The sequence below is a fragment of the Semicossyphus pulcher genome, unplaced genomic scaffold, assembly GCF_022749685.1.
Source record: "Semicossyphus pulcher isolate SPU_LCO1_2020_fin unplaced genomic scaffold, fSemPul1.0.p SCAF_8, whole genome shotgun sequence".
NCBI lineage: Eukaryota > Metazoa > Chordata > Actinopteri > Labriformes > Labridae > Semicossyphus > Semicossyphus pulcher.
Window position 1 is genome coordinate 6634046 of NW_027211759.1, and position 20204 is coordinate 6654249.

The window sequence follows — 20204 nt, forward strand, 5'->3', positions numbered from 1 at the left end:
TTTTAAGACTCAGAATCAGAAAGACTAAGATACTAAGAGTTAGTTTCTTTGTTCAAATGCTAATGGAAGGCATCACCAGTGAAAATATCTGATTGTGGACAACACTTATTAATGAGGATGATTACTTTATGCACTTTGATTTGTATATTTTATGCAAAGTGATGCTAAAATGCTAAAATGAGTGTTTTTAATAGACCAGTATTGTTTGGTTGTCATTCAGTGACTGAAAACTACATGTAATTTATGACCAATGCACGGTTTTAAAGGCAGGGACAGGAGCTATGATGATAAGTGAAATTTGCAACACATTTTACAATCTTTTTTTTTTATGTCATTAAAAAAAAACACCACCCTTATTTAGACATGTAATCTTATTGGGACACAGAAGAGACCTGGCTTGTAAGATTGATGAGCCATTCTTGGTGTGGCTAAGAAAAGAAAGATGTGGCTGCCAGTCTGAAAACATGAGAATGACATGTCGGGGGAAATTTTTAAAATGTCCCCCAAATCCCGCTTACCTGCAATCTGAAATGTTTTGGGGAATTAAGTTATGTAAAATCTTCCCACAATCTTTGGAACATTGTGGGTGTGTGATTAAAAATAGAACCTGCAAGTCAAAATGAAAAATGTCCTAAAAAATTTGAGTTACCATTTCTCAAGAGTGGAATTAGACAGCCCATCTCAAAATAATGATACACTTTCTTAAAACGTGACTATATATTTTTTAAATAATGAGAATATCCCAAAAATAATAAGATACTTTCTCAAATAATTAGTTACTAAATCATTATTTTGATACTCTATTATTACTTTGAGATATTCTCACATACTCATTTTGAAATATAACTCATTATTTTGAGAAACTTAATTATTATATCAAGATAAAAAGTCATTTTCAGATACTAATTATATTGTGAGAGTTTCTGGCTTGCTGGTCCTTTTATCGTCACATTGGTCTCTTCTTTTCTATTGTTCTCTTTCATTCTCTGATACAAGGACAGCTAAAAATCTCGGGGAATATTTTTAAGTACTAAATCTGTAAAAGAATGTGACAAGATAATCAGAGGTGTTGCAGTTTGACAGGTGTTACTTAGTAAATGTGGTGCACCTGGTGTACAGAAAACAACGCCTGCGCAGTAGGACAAGTGTCATTTATGTATTTTTCCATTTTTAAATATGTCTTAAAATGATGATAGACTATTATATGATCCATTTGGAGTGGTTGAACTTACTTTGAGAGACAAGTAAATCAGTGACAGCGACATCTTGAGGCGCCAAGAGCTAACTGTCCAGGTTAGCGAGCCGGTGGCTAACTGGTAACTGTTAGCTAACGTTAGCCAGCCTGCCCAGTTTGTAGACACGTCTACACACAGTCCGTTGCTGCTGCTGCTGCTGCTGCTGGAGGATACTAGACACATGTTAGACTGCTGGTGGAAGAAATGCTAGCTACGAATAAGGATTTAACTGGCTTTCGCACATTCACAAACTGAGGTAAGCTCTCACACACACACACGTCGCTTTAATGATTTCCCCCCACACTGCCATTCACAGTGCGACCACTTTCAGAAAGTTTGTATGTTTTGCAAACGTTAGCAAGTTAGCAGTTAGCTAGCGGGGAGAGTGGCTAACACTTAGCCAAGTTTAAATGGAAATGCTCATGCTTGGAATCGTGCGTGGCTAATTTTAAATGCACAGTAGAGCATCGATAGGATGTTCCGAGCTGCCAGGTGATTAGTTTCCTTTGCCGTGCACGGTAAGCCAACTCAAGAGAGGATAGCGCTGTGCTGTTTTAATGGTCTCCATCAATATCTCAAGAGTTTACCATGTCAGTCATGTCCCGGTGTTACTACAACATGCTGTCTGTGTGCCAAGCATTTCTAAGGGAGGGAGATCCCCTCTGTAAGTGATGTACTTGGAGCATACTTAGTGATTGTAAAAGTAAGTCCAGACTTGGATTCCTAGTCCCCCAATGCTTGTTAGCCTTGTGGACTTGAAGTGTTTACCTCTGCTGGGCTTTCAATATCGGCTCAGTGGTCCAGTTGGCATTATGTGTCTCCCTGCGCGCACAGCAGCCAGTGATGAGTCTCCTGTGACTGTGTGCTCAGCAGCAGATGGAAGAATGTGCTCTTTCAGAAAGCCAGCTGGCTGCAACTGGAGAGGGCAGGAGAGCCTTCAGGCTCACTTAGGCTGGTTAAAGAGACTTAAGAGTAGTGTATGTGTGTTTTGGAACTGAGCAAAGCAAAAGCATGGGCGTTTAAAGGTTAATTCATTATTAAATAGCAGATTAACTTGAGAGGGTATGGAATCAAAAAGTACAGCCTGGAAAGTTGTGAAGTCAGTGATATGCGAATGTTTTGATCAAATATATTGCTTTATAGGGTTATAAAAATGTGTCATCCAACTTTAGAAACAGTACTTACTTACTACTTGCAAAGATCATCTATTGTAAGTAGGTTTTTAACAAACAAATTCACATATTATGTTCACATGTAGCTCTGAAAGTCCTGTCAAACACATACATGTTAGTTATTTTAACACGTAGAAGCTTTTATTTTGTGGTCATCGGCTGCCGAGTCATTATGTAAATGTTCACACTATGTACATCAACATTTTCATATCCAAATGAACCCTTTACTCCGGCTGGTATGCCACATGTTTGCACTTCTGAGATGTGAAGTGTGATTGTAGACTAGGAAGGACCAACACACATTATTGGATGTATTGTATTTTTTTTTCCAATGCCACCACATTGTTGAAGTTAAATAAAGATTTTTACCATGTGTATAGTTTTAGCAAGACCTCCTTTATCAGTTTTGACAAATGGCATGCAGGCAAGGATCTCTGCTGCAAATATTATTGCAGGTTACTTCATAATGGAAAGTTGGATACAATGCAAAACCAACTTTGCACAGGCTGACCTCTATGTTACAGACTCTTAACTGAAAGCTAGGTGTTAGAATCACTTCCTCTTGCTTAACACCAGTATATAGGACCGATTGTTTTTAGTTCCCTTTTACAATGACCACTTGATCTGTAAACTGGGAATCTCCCTGAAGTCAGAACTTTATTACACCAGCCACTTTCTCTCAACTTGTCTCCTGATTGGATGACTTATGGGTTCCCCCCAGATAACTTGCCTGTTCTTGTTGAAGGCAAACGCTTTAATAACAGCAGGAGAGAACCAGATCCCCCTTGGGGAATTAAATGAGACATGTTGTGTCCTTTACTTACAGCCAACATATTGTGTGCGTTTCTTCGTAAAATTATTAAAAAAGAGCTGAAATAGTTTGTGGCAGTTAGACTCCAAGTCCCTCATGAAGTCCTGTAAGTGTTTTATTCAGTTCTTTTGACGATTAAATATCTTTACTTAAAGCTCCTGTGAGGAACTTTCGGTTTGTGTTGATTTTGGCGCCCCCTGTGGACAAAGCCATACCTCGTATCTCTGCTGATTTTGTCCTATACATGCTTAAGTGGTGTTTTTAATGAAAAAAATCTCATCCTGCTTTCTTTAACAGTCATGTATCACTCCCTTTAAATGTTTGCCCTGGAAAATGTAAACAAAGGCAGCGTGCAGTTAATCGCTTCGTTTGATATAACTATATAAAAATAATCAATCTTATCGTTGACGGTCTGTTTTGCTTTTGTAGCTCATATTGAGTCATCAGAATTAATTTCAGTCTGTTTCATAACCAGTGAAAAACTCCTCACAGGAGCTTTAATAAAAGATATCGCCTCAAAAATGCACATGTTAAATGGAGCCTTTGATTTCTTCAGGCTTCCATCATGATCAGGTATTTCTTCATATAGGCAGCGTCATTAAATACATTTTAATCATGATTTTTGCCTCTTCTCCCAACCCTTATATCAAAAATCAAGTTATGATGATCTTGAGTTTATTTATTATTTTGTTACATAGATTGGCTACGTCACCAAAAGATAGATATCAACCAAACAGCCTGATAGATGCTACATACCTACATGTCTGAATAGGTCATCATGCGTTATCTGAACTGGATCTGTGACCGACCTGATATTAAAGGGTTAAAACACATTTAGTCGTCTCCTCAGATTTAACCAAGAGATTAAAATGCATCTATTCTCATATCTGCGATGACATCAAGACCTACACGCCACAGTGTGAGTTGCAGGACTCGACCTTCTCTTTCATGTTAAATCTCCTGTGTAGATGCTGCACTTATCAGTTTATAAGCTAACCAAATTTACAACTTTGTTCAGCAGAGTGCGTCTGTGAGCTTGTGTGGAAAGACCAGTTGCCTTAGCGATAACAAAGTGAGAGCGACAGCGTGAGCGCCGTGTCTCTTTCTCAAAATGCAGCATGTCTTGTGACTGTAATGAATTGCATTATGGTGTGCGTGCGTGTGCGTCATTGCTTAGCGGTGGCTCAACAAAAAAATGAGATAAGCTACGACAGAAAACTGAAGATCACAGGGTTAGATAGATAGCTATAAGGGCTTCTGTTCAGGGCCGCACTAGGCTCCAATATCTGCCATATCAGACAAGTTTAACTTCACTGACAGTCAGACACCAGAGCAGAGCTGGACAAGCTTTCTTTAAGCTTTCTTTAAGTTGACTTTGAAGAAGCCAGACTCCATTCCCACACCATCGTGTAGATTGCTTAACTCAGAAATATGCTCTTTGCAGCACAGTTACTGAAAATGATCGGTCCTTGACTATGGAACAACCAAGCATTATAGTATGATGTACAACCATAACACTCAACAGGTCAGAGCATAAAAGAGATGAACCGACCATTATTCAGTTCTACATCAGCTGCTAGTAGCCTTGAGTGACCATCGGAGCGTTGCTAAAGTTGAAAAACGGCATATGATGTGTCTTTATGTTTCTGTGGATAGTGCTGGCAGGCTGTTCCTTGAAGTGCACTGATGATAACTGATGTCTGGGTTCCGATTCTGCAGGGCATTTATCCCAGGCTTCTTATTCCCCAAGAGAATTAAATCATTCTTCAGAAATAAAATCTCTTTGAAGACAGGATTTTTTTTCCCCTGCAGACTTTTTTCGACGCATAAAGAAAAACATTTTCAGCCTTGAATGGAGCCGTGAAGGCTTTATACTTACGAACGAGATAGTTCTGCAGCTCTGGAAACAAGGAATCATCTTTGTTTTTGACATGTCCCTGTGCTGAAGGACAAACATTTCAATACATCACTTAAAACACTATAATAATACAGAATTTCATCACCAGTTAAAGGATTTTTTTAATCAGAGATAAGAAATCCAAGAATTGAGCTGTGCTAGGGTTACCAGTACTTCGGCCGATAACTCGCTTCCCGATAAAGTTTTTTTAACCAACTTTAATCATCTGGTCCTTTTTGTTTTACTACCTGTAAACCCTAATGAACGACGAATTAAGGGTCTTTTGAAGTTTCTTAAGTTTAAAGTCTGCCGTGCTTTCTGCTCCTGCTTCCCTCCGTTAACACTGACATGGTTTTAAAACTCAGGACTGCAGAAACGCGGCTGTCAAACTGCGAGTCATCATGGGGTCCTCTCAACTGATGTTGTGACTTGTCGACTTGCAAAGGGGAAAGCCTAAACCTACGTGTTATTATAATCCATAATCAAGGTGCAGAACAAACGTCTGGGTTTAGTTAAAGAAAGCCTGTGAGTTTGCTGAATGATGTCACACACATAGACATGGCACACATTCACCACAAAGCCAGATCAGACCGGTCAGGGACCTTAATTTAGAACCTGTGCAATGCTTTGGTAATGTGATCTCAGCCAGAAATGTTTGCCCTACCTAAGCGAGGGCGGCCTGCTCTGCCCTGCCACGAGGAAAGTCCACAATCAAAGTCTGCTTTTCGTCTACTTTGTGCCTGCGTTCAATCAGCTGTACCCATTTAGAACATTAACAGCAGAAAGCCTGGATCATCCTTTCAGACTTTTGCACCTCGAAGCCCCCGAAGTGGTAAATCAAGCTAAACAGTCTGAAAGCCGTCACAGCTGGCTCTCTAATACCTGACCCTGCCGTGCCACTCGGGGCCATGGCCAAGTGAGGGAGAGGTCAATGCTGCTACGTCGGCATCAACATGTCAAAAAACTCTGCTGGTGAGGTTCAGTGCCGAGGTAAATCCAGGTAAAAGCCACAATCCAATATGGATTCTCAGCGCTTAATCTAAAGCAGCCGTGAAGGATGAGGGGAAGATAAGGAGACGCTTAGAGACTTTGAAACTTTAAATAACTTTTTAAAGCTTGGACAAAGTTGGGATGTGGATTGTGCAGGAAGAGGAAGATGCCTGATATTCAGTGTCATCTGAATGTGTTGGTTTTTAAGTAAATGGAGACAGACGAGGGTAGAAGATTTTCTTTAGCTTTAATACACCTCACATCAACTGTGGCCACAATGCAGTCAACAAGGGCTTCATATTTTTTTGTTCAATTTCTTACAAAGAAGAAAAGTTTGTGCTTTGAGTTCCACATCTGTTTACTTACCCGCCCCACAAACTGAGAGACAGTTTAAATATTTTAAATATAGATAACTATTGATAAGTTATTTGTGTTGGGTAAAAAAACATTGTTAACTATCCTTACGACCTTTTATTAGTAGTAACAGCTGTACGGTGCTTCTCTAAGCGTGACGCCAAACCTCCCCTCTTTGTGTGCAGAATATTTTTGTCTTCGCTGCAGTGCAAGAAAGTCGCCCCTTTGTCTGCCGGATGTTGAGGTTGATAAAAATAAATGCAGTATTAACACGTTTATTATTTAAGCACAGATGAAGACTTTCTTCTAAATTCGCCAGCAGTCTAAGTGTTACATTTAAAGAGCCCTCTTGCTGATTTTCAACCTCAGTCCAATCATGCTATCATGGGGAGCTAATGCCATTATGATAGAGAAAAAAAAAATGCAATTTCGCTCTGTGACTTTGGAGGTTATCAGCTTCTCTAATGGGCCCTGGAAAACCTGGGCCAGGGAGCTTCCTAAACTACACTTCCTCGATTACAGAGAACACCAGCTTTGACTGACAGTGAGTTTTTGCAGGGGCGAATTGCTCCTTTAACTTTCACAGAAACTTCGGACAATGATTTTGATCATTTGGTGGTTACTTTAGGCAAGTAGCCGGACCTGCTATTCTGTACCTAAAGAGGAATGTTACTGCAGAACAAGACCTACTAAATATAGAAAAGAAAACATCAGTAGCAAGAAGTGAGTAAAGTCTGTGCAATGGTTGGTTACATTTCACAGAAAAGGCTCACAGCCACAGCCAGGTGGTTGTTATTTCCACACCCTCAGTTCCTCATCATGGCTTCCTACTTTACATAACAAGACAGTTTGATGAATGGCACGTCCAGTGGCTTTTATTTAAATGAACTTGAGACTCTCCTGATTTGACTGCCTGTACACATTTGAATCTATGCAAACTAGATTATTAAATAAACAGGAATCTGAGTAACACCGGACACAGTCTGCAAAAAGATCTCATCCTGTGTGTTCTGTTACATTTCATCACATTCATGAGGATGAATTAGTCTTATGATATATTACATGATTATTTCTTTGACTTTGAGTTTTCTGTGCTGTAGCTGATTGAAATTAACTTTTTGCCTCGTGGTCACAATGTATAATGTCATGCCCATATGTACAGAAGTCTGTTATACTTCTTGTCCAGCATGGTAAGCATTTTGTCAGGCTCTATGCTATCAACCCTGAGAAACACTGCGTTCTAATGACTGGTCTGTTTATTAGATCAGTACATCTCTTTTGGTTCAAGAGTCGTCTTTCTTCTTTGTACACTAGGTTGTTCATTGTGGGACAGGCCGAGGATTATATGGAGGGAAAAGGGGAAGTCCAGCTGTTAATATTGCAAAACGAAGCACAACAGCAGTTACTCAGCACCAACATAACAGTTCGTGCTTCCCTGAACTAAACAGATTTTTGTTATGGTCCGATAAACCAAGGGCATTATATCAGAAAGTATCCCACTGGGTAGAGAACAATCCTTCCTTTGGACTAATTTGTGGAAGTGGAATTGTTAAGTGGCAGCAGGGAAACACTGGTTGTACTGGAAACTCCCCAGTGTGATTGGGTGTCATTATGAAGTGAAATTTGGCACATTGTCAGAGATGCTTGAATGTCATGCTTGGGAGAGAAAAGAGTTGACGGAAGCTCTAGCTGTGCTGAAAGTTGCAGCTTATAAATTGAGAAGTAAGATCTTTATAGAAGTGGTTTCATTATTACAGCTTTAGAAAACAATAATGGTCTGTCAAAAATTATGGAGTCAAATAACCTGAAGTGAAAAAAAATGTTACACTGTAAATATCCTGCCGACTGTAACATTAACGTTACTCCCTGTCGTCAAACTCCACCGACATTCCCCGTTGTGTCCACCCGCCCCGGACCTGACAACTCCGAACTCCCTGGTCTGAGCTCCTGTGTTAGTCTAAAAAGTGACCACTAATGGACCCTGTGCTCAGAGCCGCCACACCGCGCAGTCAGCGAGTAATGCTGCTAGCAACACGGCTAACTTAGCTCTTGCTCTTAGCTGCTACGCCGAGCACACGCTAGAATCAGTTGCGCCTTGATTGGACAGTTTAGCTTCCTCTGATTGGATGGTCAGTGGACAACGTGGAGGCGAGCAGATTGGCTGGTTAGCTGAGGCGTCAAGAAATGGTCAAAATTCACTCTTGTAACTCGCAGCGCGTAACTTGTAACTTCAAGGTTTGTACATGCAGAGAGGAAATTTGTGTGTCTGTAATTCGGACTTTGTGAAATCTTTAAATTGAAAATATTGTGGCACAAATTGTAAGTACACAAACACACATAGTTTCTGAAGCTACAAAAACTTTTTACACATTTGCAAATCTTATCTGTGAGCACAGAATATTTCTACACCTGTAAAACCTCTACACCAGTCACAAACTCATTTGTGAGGCGTATTTTTTTTTACGCATTCACAAATTCATGCTCACAAAACATGAAATACAACTGTGGAGTGTGAAGTTATTTGTGAACATTATTTTACTCAATCTTCTTAATCTACTTTAGTTTTCTTTACTGCAGTGCAAAGCATAACTACAGAAGGTTGTTGCGGTTCATCAGTTTGTTTACGTTTGCTGCCTGTGATCATGTGAGATCATGTGAGATAATGTGAGGTGTTATGTTGCTCCCTCTGAGAAACACGTTAATCTTAACGACCCCCTCAAGTGAAAAGTGTTTAACCTTGTAAACATCTCCATGTGGTGTTCTTCATGTGCTACAAGACATATCAGGGACAACATCAGCATCATCTCCATGGCTGGGCCTGTCTGCTTTTAAACTGCAGTGTACCAAGGACAGGCTGAACAACACGTTTTCAGATTGGCAGGTTTGAGACGTCACAAACCTAAGGAGCCAATCCCGTTAATGGACGGGGCGACGCTATGCATATCATTATGTGTAACTTATGGCAACCACTTTGACAATGCGCGAGCCAGCTGTAACCGTCATCGTGATGTTTGCAAACTCACTGCTGACTACAAATGCTACAACTACTAAATACTACATTTCAAGCTAGCTAAGTTCCAACAAGTTGCCACTAAACGACGGCAGAGACGTGTTTTGTTTCCGGCTGTAATTTTACAAAGGAGAAACGTAGCACATTGTGGGCGGGGCCTATGCAGATTCATGTATTTTTAATGAGGGAGAAGGAGGAGATGCCTTGGGGAGATTTTTAAACATTTTGGAGAAACAACATATCAGACACAATTTATTTCAAGCAGAGTGTTTTATGTCTTATAACATGACTGGAGCTGCTCTTTAATAATATCCTGAAGGGCATGATGTGTCTTTATTTATAAACCTTGTAGTGTGTGGATGTTTAGGATCAACAGATTCTGTGAAGTTTCTCCTCGTATGCGTGATGCAACTCGATTGAGAAGTCAGTTAAGATTTAAGAAATCCTGCAGTCTGAGCCCGTCCTTATCCGTGTGAGAGTGAAGTAGGGCACAGCAGAAAAGAGATATTACGTGTTTAGCGATATAAAAGAAATGAACCCGTCCTTCCTGAGTCATCTGCCCTGACTGAGCTCAGCTTGTATCCAGCTTTTCAGATTAGTTCTACTATTGAAAGAAACAGCTGAAGAAAAAGTGACGGCCCTTTGCCCGTCTCTGATCAAGCAGTGTGCTTTGACTTCAGTGGCGTTCTGTCTTTAGAGCCATTCAGTGATGCTGCATTGAGTGTCAGAGCAAAGGAACAGTCATATAATCTGCGGCTGTGGAAGCACGTTCTTTAAAGGTAATATAGTCTTTGCTTTAGGTTTGATTCAGTTAAGTGTAATTAAATGTTTCTGTATAAGATCAATAGGCTGTAATTCATTTAATTCCATTGTTTCATGCATGAGTGGATTAATGATAGCGGCTCTGGGTGGCTGCAGATAACGAGAACAGTTCCTCGTTTTGACCAGTTGGTGTCAGCAGCGGTAGCTTCAGCCGTCCTGATCCAGTTAGCCGAGTGATGCCGCTGCGTTTGAATTGTGACCCAGCGGAGGTAATCAAAGCCTCACAGACCTTCCTTTTGTGCTACAGTCTGGTTCCTCTGAAAGGGAAGCAGGAGGGGGGGATGATTGTCCGCTTATCAAAAGCCTGCCAATCCCCGCTGTTGTCTGCATGCTGTTGGATGTGGTGAGCACAATCCATTTTTCACACCAGCTGGCTTTGAGTGCTGTAAATTCATTGTCGTCACAACAGGAAATGACCACCAGTTAAATGCTGAATCTAAGCTCTAGCAGCAAGTGTGGCTTTGGCTGGGAGGTTTGGTCAAGTTGAACAGAAAGGTTGGAGGGAAACCTGCTTGGGTTTGAGAAGCTGGCCCTTTCCTTACATCTATTAAGCAGGGGGGATTGTTGAAAGAGGCTGGAGACACAATGGTGGATGGAGAAGGGGGCTTGTCTTGATTCCAAATTCCAAATTGATTGAAATGAGCTTTCAATTTCAGTCATGGAAATCAGGAGCAGGATGCATGATTCTCTCTGTGTTTTTCTCTTCACCCGTGCCCGTGTCTGAAGGAAAAATAACACTTCGTAGAAGGCGCAGCGTGGTAACTGGTAGCCTGCAGCTGCACTTTTGGAAATACCTTGGTCACTGCTGGAGATGACGAAGAGCTGGAAAGTGGAAAATACTCCTGCATCCCTAAAGTCACCGGTGTGGCAACATTTAGCCTTTCCCATGAGACTCAACAGTCTTACAGCAACGCAAGATTTACATCCAGAAAATATTCAGGTTTTGCTCCTTATTGCAAAAAGGCCCACTGAACTAAAATAACATTCCTAATGAGAGTGAATATGCCACCAAAATTCCCATTTACATGCAGCTGCACAAACTGTGATTCACTTCAGTCCGCAAACTGCTGCACGGTTTGTTTGTTTACAACTCACAGAGCAGAATGCAAACAGACAAGAGGGTATGTGTTGCTAACATATTCTGCATGCTTGTTTACAAGAACGCTCCGAAAACCTGAACAAAATCTGCAAATACCACATGTCTTAATCAGAAGATGCTGCATTACAGGGCTACGTTTGCTGTTTATGTGCTCAGCTTTTTTCTGCTCACTAAAACTGGCATTCTTTACATCATAGTTATCGTTTTTAACATGTTTCCTGGTTTCAGACTGACTTTAGATGCCAACTTCACACATGGCCGGGAAGCCCAGATTAAAAGTAGCCTAACATGAATGCTAACTGTTTCTTTGTGATGTTCTGCTTCTCCGGCTCGCTCCTCTCCTAACCTCTTCATCAACACGCTTGTGCCAACCTCAAGTCTCAGCCTCCTTTAATAGACCGTCCTTCCCTCCCTCTTTTTTATCCTTCGTATTTTTTCCTCTTGCTGAAGGATGGCCACACTCCTCTCACGCTTATTTTCAGTTGCCTAGCAACCAGGAGGAGATGCTTTTTTTGGGGGGGTACTTTGTGACGGAAAGGGGGGGGAGGGCCGGGTGAGGTGTTCATTGTTCAGAAATAAACGGCCCCTGAATGCTGTTGAACTGAGGAGAAGCTCAGAGCGGCACTGTTTTAAATAACGCATCCATTGAACAACAGCATTGTTGTCATTACTCAGCGCCTGACTCAATTAACTCCCCTGTTCACCTGGGCGTCAGCGCTGTTGTGGCAATGGGTTTGCATCCTCATTATCAGAGTGGCAGTCAGAGCAGGGCCCAGTGAATTGGAGTGTGTAACTATAGCTTGTGTGTGACTCACACACACTGACTGAAGAGAGAGGGGCTGGAGGTGACAGTGAGGGGCTCTTCACTCTGTCTTTTCATTCTTTGGTAGCATTAATGGCAGATCTCACAATTTCTTTCACAACAAATACAAAAAGCATCTTAAAGCCTGATCAGACAGAACGAGGTGCACGGCACTGACTTTTTTTGAAGCCTACGGTTAAAAAAAGAGCAGCTTGCTGCACCTTTTATTTTTAACTGTTGTGAAGGCAACCACTGCATCATTAGCTGTCATTAACCTAACTGTTATATTGTAAACTGACAGAAGGCCCGCCTCTTCTTTCATCCGATTAGACAATGAGAAAAAACGCCCATGACGTCGGGCGCTTTTCGGCTTTGAGTTTTTTCAACTCGAGACGCTCGGAGCGTTTCCTCAAAAACGCGAGGCGCTCCGCAACGCAAAAGCAGCGCACAAAAAGTTTCCCTCTCATTGAAAACATCTATAAAAAAAGAACTAGCTCTTTCCAATTTGGGCAAATTTTTCTCCACATAAAATTGATATTTTATGTGAAAAACCCATAAAAGATCATTTTCAGATGTCCAGTTATTTTATTCAGTTACTAAATTAGTTTTAAAGACTTTTTAAAAAATGTGCTGTCGTGTGGGCGCTGGTTCAGGCTTCACATTTATGAATTAAATGAAGTGATTTGAGAATAGGTTGACCCTGCATGTGTTTCCTCAGTGGAGCATGTGGTGCTTTGGCAGAAGCTGCTTTGACAGGTAGTTTAGTGGCAGATACAAAAACACAGTGACAGAATAAGTGTATTTATCCAGTTGCTAGTAATAATAAAACCAGGTGGGTGTTTAGCTGGATTTTACAAACCGTTGTGATGAAGGATGTCAGCTCAAATAAACTCTCAAAAACACATCGTTTTTTACTGTTCTCTATTGTGTTCTGTCCACTTCAGCTTGTTGATGTTGCAGCAGTGCAACCTCTCTGCTGTCTGCTTTTTTACGAGGTGAGCGAAGTTGAAAATGTGGGAAGTTATGTTTTGTTGAACTGTGATGGAGAGACATCCGAGTTTGCAAAATACACAGATGTGTCCCTTTTTCTTTGATAAAACATTCAGATGGATGGTTTTAATTTTAAGCCCTGATAATCGTAAAGGGAATTTCCCCAAAACTGTGTGTAGATTCGCATCACTGTTGACGGTAGATGTAGTTAACTGAAGCAATCAATTCCTCATTACGTGCTATATTAGCTGAGAAAGCTGAGTTCTTCTGCGTGCAGAGAAGACGGTGCTAGCATGTACCAGGATGTAGCAGCATATGTCGTCTCTCTAGCCAATTGTCAAATCAGTTTCAGGATTTGGTGCCAGATTATCCTGAATTCATATCACATCGATAATTAAAGCTTAGATTTAAAATGTAATTAGTTTAAAAACCCTGACCTTCAGTATTCAGATCAAGTAACTTGTAAAGACTTGATTTGTCAGATTAAGAAGTCTACAGCTGTTATTTCAATGTGTCAGAAATAATCAACATTTAATAGATCAGCAGGTAACCAATACTCAAGAATTAAGTGTGGGTTTGTGGACAAAAACATGACGGGGACATCCCTATTTTATATGTTTTTTTAAATGTCGTAAGATAAACATTTTTTGCAGTGTATCTGAGGTGGAGAAGGGGTCTCTTTCTGGTGCTTAAAGGACAAAGACGTTGGTAGGAGAGAAGGAGGAGGAGGAGGAGGAGGAGGGCGACTGGGGTATGAGACACAAAAGAACAGAAGCCCCCCGTCAGAGCACGCTCCTCTATTCAGAGGCTGAGCTAATCCACATGCTAGCTAGCTTCACCCCATTCACAGTGGGGGCCACAAGGACGTCCGGCTGACCTCCCATCTATTTGGGTTAGCAGGCCGTTATACAGACTCACCACTGTACGGCTGCTGCACACTCAGTTACTGGGTCGTGCGTGCACTTTACTACATTCCAGTCGTCATTAAAGTTTTACTGTATGCATCAGTAATGGGACGCATCATTTGCGGCAAGTTCATAACAAGCACATCAGGGTATCCACGCACCCTGAGAGAGGCAGAGGAGCTGAAATCATTTAGATTTCAGGACCTGAACAGATTTGGATGCTCCTAAATGTGTGTATTAGTCAAGCTATAGTAAACAAATCTATTTTTTATGATTCATCTAGTCCCTCATTTTAAAGCAAAAATGCCAAACGTTTTCTGGTCCCAGTTTTGCATAGCATTAACATTTGTGACATAAATTGAATATCGTACGGATTTAGACTCTTAGTCAGACAAAACATACGAATCAAGACATAACCTTTAAAGACAAATCCTGCTGTTTGAGAAACAGTGATATCATTGATGGAGGGAGAAGTGTGGAGTTAGTCAATTAATGGATGTGTAAACTTGCCTTGTCTTTCTGTGTGCATCACCTGGATGGAAACATATTCAAATACACCACAGTAGATTTGATGCATTAGCTGTTTAAACAGGGGAAGGCTGCACACTGGGACACATGCTTTGTATATCCATTCAGTAATTTTAAAGCAATGACACCTCTGATATCTGCAATTGTTTTCTCATCTGCCTGTAGGTTAACTATGGGTTGTTGATTCTGTATTTTAAAACACAATTTGAACACTTGATGCAGGTTTGATTGATGATGTTGTGATCACAACAGAAAGTGTGTTGCTGGGCTCCCTGATGGCCAGATTTGTGTGTGTGTGTGTGTGTGTGTGTTACGTTAACAGCAGTTTAACACACAGCAGTCTCCAGCGCTCTGTCTGCTTCATACTTGTTTCAATTTGTCGAACAGACAGACTGCAGCCCCCTGCCCCCCCTTATCACTCCTTCCAGTGTATGTGTGCGCGTGTGTGTGTGTGTGTGTGTCCCGTTACATCTCAGCTCCAAGTAGACGAACCGTTTTGATTGGCTCGCTTCCCTCTTTTTTTCCCTCCAGTTAGTTCCCCCGCTCGGCCCTGTCTGCCCTCCTCCTCCATCTCTGCATCTCTTTATCTGTCTCCCCTCCTCCTCCTCTCCATCTTGCCCTCCCTCCTTTGCTTTTTCTTTCAATTCTATCACCTTTGCTATCACCTCCTCCTTCCATCCTTTACTGGTCCTCCTCTCCTCATGTTTTACATCATTTTTCCCTCCCTTGCTCCCTTATTCTTATTTTTTTTTCTTCTGCTCCTCCATCTCTCCCCTTTCTCCATCTTCCCCTCCCCTTTTCTTCTGTTTTTCCTCGTCTCTTTCTCCCTCCCCTCTCTCCCTCCATCTGCCAGCAGTAGTCAGTCAGTCTTTTTACAGCTCTCTCTGTCCCCCCTCTTCTCTGACGTCACTCTCTGTTTGCATAGCTATTGTCTTACAGCGGCTGCAGCGGCAGCGGCAGCTCTTCACCAGATTTTGAGTTTTTCGCTCCCCCCCTTCTCTGTCCTCTCCCCGGGAAAGCCTCCCCCTCTCTCTCCCCTCTCTCTCTCTCCATTAGTAAATCCTACAGTGGAATGAGATGTGAGAGAGTGACGGAGAGGAGAGGATGAGAAGCAGGATATACACTGCAGAAAGAGCAGGGATGCGGAGATAGCTAGCCACAACCACATCTCCGTGTTTGGATTTTAACCACAGTTTGCCTCGGCTGTAAAGGATTCCTGCCTGTTTTTGTTTTATGTTATTTATTTAATTATTTAGTCCTCCAAAAGGCCTCTTTTTTTGCGGACGGATTGTGTGTGTGTTTGTGGAGGAGGGCTTTTTAAAGCAACGACAGATAGCGGAGCTGGGGCATCTGGCCGTCTGGGAGGCAGCGACGGCCGGCTGGCTGCATTGTGTTGCTTTGATGACCCCCGCTGTGTAGCTGCCTGCTCATCAACCTCCCCTCTCTCTCTCTCTCTCTCTCTCTCCCTCACCCTCCCCTTTCTCTCTCCTCTCTTTCCTCCTTCTCCTCCTCCTCCTCCTCCTCCTCCTCCTCCTCTCCATCACAGCTCCCGGCCCAGCCATGTTCGGCACAGAGTCCTCATGTAAGTAACATCCTCCCGCCTCCTCTGCGTTTGTCTTTGTATCTTTTTATGATTTATGTGTGTGTGTCTTTTTTTTCATCAGAGGGAGAGGAGGAAAAGGAAATGTGTTTTCTGTTCCTGCATCCCTCTCCTCTCCTCTCTTCTTCCTGTTTTGCCTCCATGGTCGCTGGTGGCAGATTGCACGGGGAGAAATCTGGGATCTACCATTTTAGCACTACAAGCTAGCTGGTCACGCCGAGCTCCCCGCCTGCCTTGCATTCTGTAGCTCTTAGCCTCACTGTGGGCTGTGTGTGTGCCATCCTCTCCAGTATGTATGTATTGTGGTCCTCTTGAGTGTAATGGCGTGCCGGGTGAATGCTGTGTAAGAGTGTCTTTGTGCATGTTTGTGTGCCAGAAGATGGATGCTTTCGCAGGAGTTTCCAGAAGCCTCCCCCTGTCTTCTTTCTTCGGCTCAGTCAGATTGCAGTAAGGTGTGAGCGTAGCTTTTCCAGCCACTCATGCTAGCAGAGCTAACATAGAACCCTGTTATTGTGGAGGTACTTTATGTGTACACGTGTGTGCTTTTGGGGCACCATGGAGCGCCTAACCTCACTCAGCAGAGTTGTAGTGTTGATCTTTTGGGGGGGCTGATGTCTCCAAGTGAATCCCCTTCACCCCCTCCTCCCCTCTCAAGGAAACCTTTCACTTTCATCAATACCATGATGCCTCACTTCTCTACCTGCTCTGAGCTGATCTGATCGATTGCTGCACAGTCAGAGACAAAATAAACTTATTTTTTGATGTCAGATCAGAGCATGCATGCACAGTCTGTGTGTGTGTGTGTGTGTGTGTGTGTGTGTGTGTGTGTGTTAGCATCCTGGCTGTTGATGGAAAACTGTCATGCAACACTTCTCTGAGAACTAATCTGTGAGATGTACAGCTGAGCGGAGACAGTATTCTGGAGGTACTACAGCCTGGTGCAGATCACATTCATCGTCTCACAGATGCCTGGCTGAGGTTGCCCTGTCCTTGTGCTGTGAGAGTCTGAATTCTCGCCAAATTGGAGGTCGTTTGAGGGTCAATTGTAATGATTTCACTCAGTCACTTTGACAGCAGCTTGTCCTGTGCTGTGTAGGTTTTGGACATGATTATCAAGCATGCATTATAACTACAGATCTAGAGAAGGATCCTTTCTTTTAATGAAGCTTTGTGATTGAAGGGATGTATTGTTGTCTTTCTCTGGTTATGGAATGAAAGAGTTTATGATACCAACTTAAAGAGTAAGTGTGTAAGGTGGCTGCGCTCTTCTACATTTCTGCTCATGCTGTTTTTAATTATTTGGTAGACAGACTCTCTCCCATGTTGGCAGAGGGCTCAACGTTTGTGCAGTTTGATACTGTTGGAAAATTCTGAAAGTGATAATCTCAAAGATTTTCATTTAAATAAATGTCTGTTAAGGAACTATAAATCACCGAATTAGGTGACCTTTTTTATTTGTCTGTGGCGACATTTGCGGATTAACTCACAAGCGGCGCCCAGTTAGTGACGCGTTTTCCATCACCCAGCAGCGGTTGGTCTGCCAGAGAGGGTAGGCGGAGCTAAGCGGCTGCTTTTCCGCTCTCTGCAAGTGTTGCGAGTAATAATGAATCAATTAACAATCTGATAATTTTGCTTTGCTTCAGCCCCCCCAACACACCTGCACCTCTGCTCTCTGCACAGCTTCTGGCCCCGCCCCCTCTTTCAGTCTGCATCATAGCCTTCATCAGCAGTCTGTTTAATTAAGTTACTAAAGTTAAATATTTTCTCTCGCAATTCAGTTCTTACAGCACAGGAGCTGCGTGTGCACGAGGGACGATATTAATGACGCAGCGATCAAAACGATCGATCGTTACCAAATGACATCTGCACCTTTTTTAAGCTTTACAAACAGCGATAATCAATGCATTTACAAAAGGGACATACGGAGATACACAGTAGGAATGTTTACGTTGAACACAGTGTGTTCACTGTGTGCGGGCCGCCACTGCAAAATGTATGTAGCGGAAACACTGACTATGGCTGAACAAACAAAGAAAAGATGGATGACTACAGATACAACTTCAAAAATAAGTGAAAATCCAAAGAAAAGGAAACAAATTTGACGCTCAGATGAAGCAAACAGTCTGAAAAGGAAAGTGACCGTCAGCTAGGAAAATCAAGCGTTCCAACCATTAGAGCAGGAGCCAACGTCACACATGCAACACTGTCTGGATATCTGGGTAGTGTGCTCCTGCAATTACCGTTTATCGCCATAGGTGCCGCCAAAGAGAACCAAACTGAGATCTTCGAGACCACAACTTTGACGTGCAGTACTTAATGCAAACCTTAATGGTAGTGTTGTTGCACCAAGGCCACAGTGTATAGATAACATTTAGAGAACACCAATAAGTAAGCCAATGAGTAATAGTACACAGGTTTTGGTTTAAAAGAATGTTAAAAAAACATTCTAACGTAAAATGTCCCTGTTTTGTCTTCTAATAATCCTGCATGTAAGACACACTTGATGCTTTGTGCGAATAATTCACAGCTTTTTAAGACCTCTCTGACCAAAGACACAGATAGGGAAAAAAACATAAAAGCCCATTCAGCTCATCAGGTTTAGGTAATAAACTCACCAGCATTTGTTGAAACACTCAGTGGTAAGTGGAGCCCCTTTTACAGGCTATTTCATTGGAAGTGCTTTGCTAGGAAACAGCCCTGGTCCAAGTTTATTTCCAAGCAGCAAACAGCGCGTCGGCAAACACTGCAACAGGAAATGAACTCGAACACATTTGCAAACTTCCCTAAGTACCCTATCTGCTATTTTTTCCACAATTTAATGATACGCCTTTCTCTCGCAAAATCTGTAACATTTCCTGGATGTGACTGGATTGTCACAAGTTTTACAACAGCAGACTGTATCACTGAGGAAAGCACAGCACCTGTACCTGAGGGGTGTATAGGCCCACTCCAAAACCTGGCAATCATTCACAACCAGCTAAAACGTAAAAGCTCTTAACTCTTCGCTCATTTAAAAGTGCCTTACAGTTACCCGTGATCACATTCATTGTGAGACATTAGCGTAATTACTCTGGTCAGTCTATTGCCAAACTGTCACTGGACAAAAGAATGGCCGCCTCTATCAACCTCTTTGCTACGCTTGGCATCGTGGGTCAGTGATCGGGTTTGGTGGGAAATGTGGATTTGGATTCACAGACTTGAATTGGATTCAAGTCTGGGCTCTGGCTGGGCCACTCCAGGACATTCACAGAGTTGTCCTGAAGCCACTTCTTCGATATCTTGGCTGTGTGCTTAGGGTCGTTGTCCTGTTGAAAGATGAACCGTCGCCCCAGTCTGAGGTCAAGAGCGCTCTGGAACAGGTTTTCCTCCAGGATGTCTCTGTACATTGCTGCATTCATCTTTCCCTCAATCCTGACTAGTCTTCCAGTTACTGCCGCTGAAAAACATCCCCACAGCATGATGCTGCCACCACCATGTTTCACTGTAGGGATGGTATTGGCCAGGTGATGAGCGGTGCCTGGTTTCCTCCAAACATAACGCTTGGCATTCACGCCAAAGAGTTCCATCTTTGTCTCATCAGACCAGAGAATTTTGTTTCTCATGGTCTGAGAGTCTTTCAGGTGCCTTTTGGCAAACTCCAGGCGGGCTGCCATGTGCCTTTTACTAAGGAGTGGCTTCCGTCTGGCCACTCTACCATACAGGCCTGATTGGTGGAGTGCTGCAGCGATGGTCGTCCTTCTGGAAGGTTCTCCTCTCTCCACAGAGGAACGCTGGAGCTCTGTCAGAGTGACCATCGGGTTATTGGTCACCTCCCTAACTAAAGCCCTTCTCCCCTGATCACTCAGTTTTGAGGGACGGCCAGCTCTAGGAAGAGTTCTGGTGGTTCCAAACTTCTTCCATTTTCGGATGATGGAGGCCACTGTGCTCATAGGGACCTTTAAAGCAGCAGAAATTTTTCTGTACCCTTCCCCAGATCTATGCCTCAAGAC

The 20204-nt window shown here is 42.5% G+C and overlaps 1 protein-coding gene across 4 annotated transcripts in view; it reads left to right on the forward strand.

Moving 5' to 3' along the window:
• The first annotated feature begins 1403 nt into the window (after positions 1-1403).
• Positions 1404-20204, forward strand: part of LOC138612503 (suppressor of tumorigenicity 7 protein homolog) — a 61975-nt gene continuing 43174 nt past the window's right edge. The window contains exons 1-2 of one of the 4 annotated variants that reach the window (XM_069685803.1): positions 1404-1491; positions 16162-16197. In XM_069685803.1, coding sequence (XP_069541904.1) covers positions 16176-16197 — 22 coding nt within the window. In that variant the 5' untranslated portion in view covers positions 1404-1491; positions 16162-16175. Of the gene's footprint in view, positions 1492-15669; positions 16198-20204 lie in introns of those variants that run through there. The other 3 variants (XM_069685806.1, XM_069685804.1, XM_069685802.1) reach the window with 3 other exon arrangements.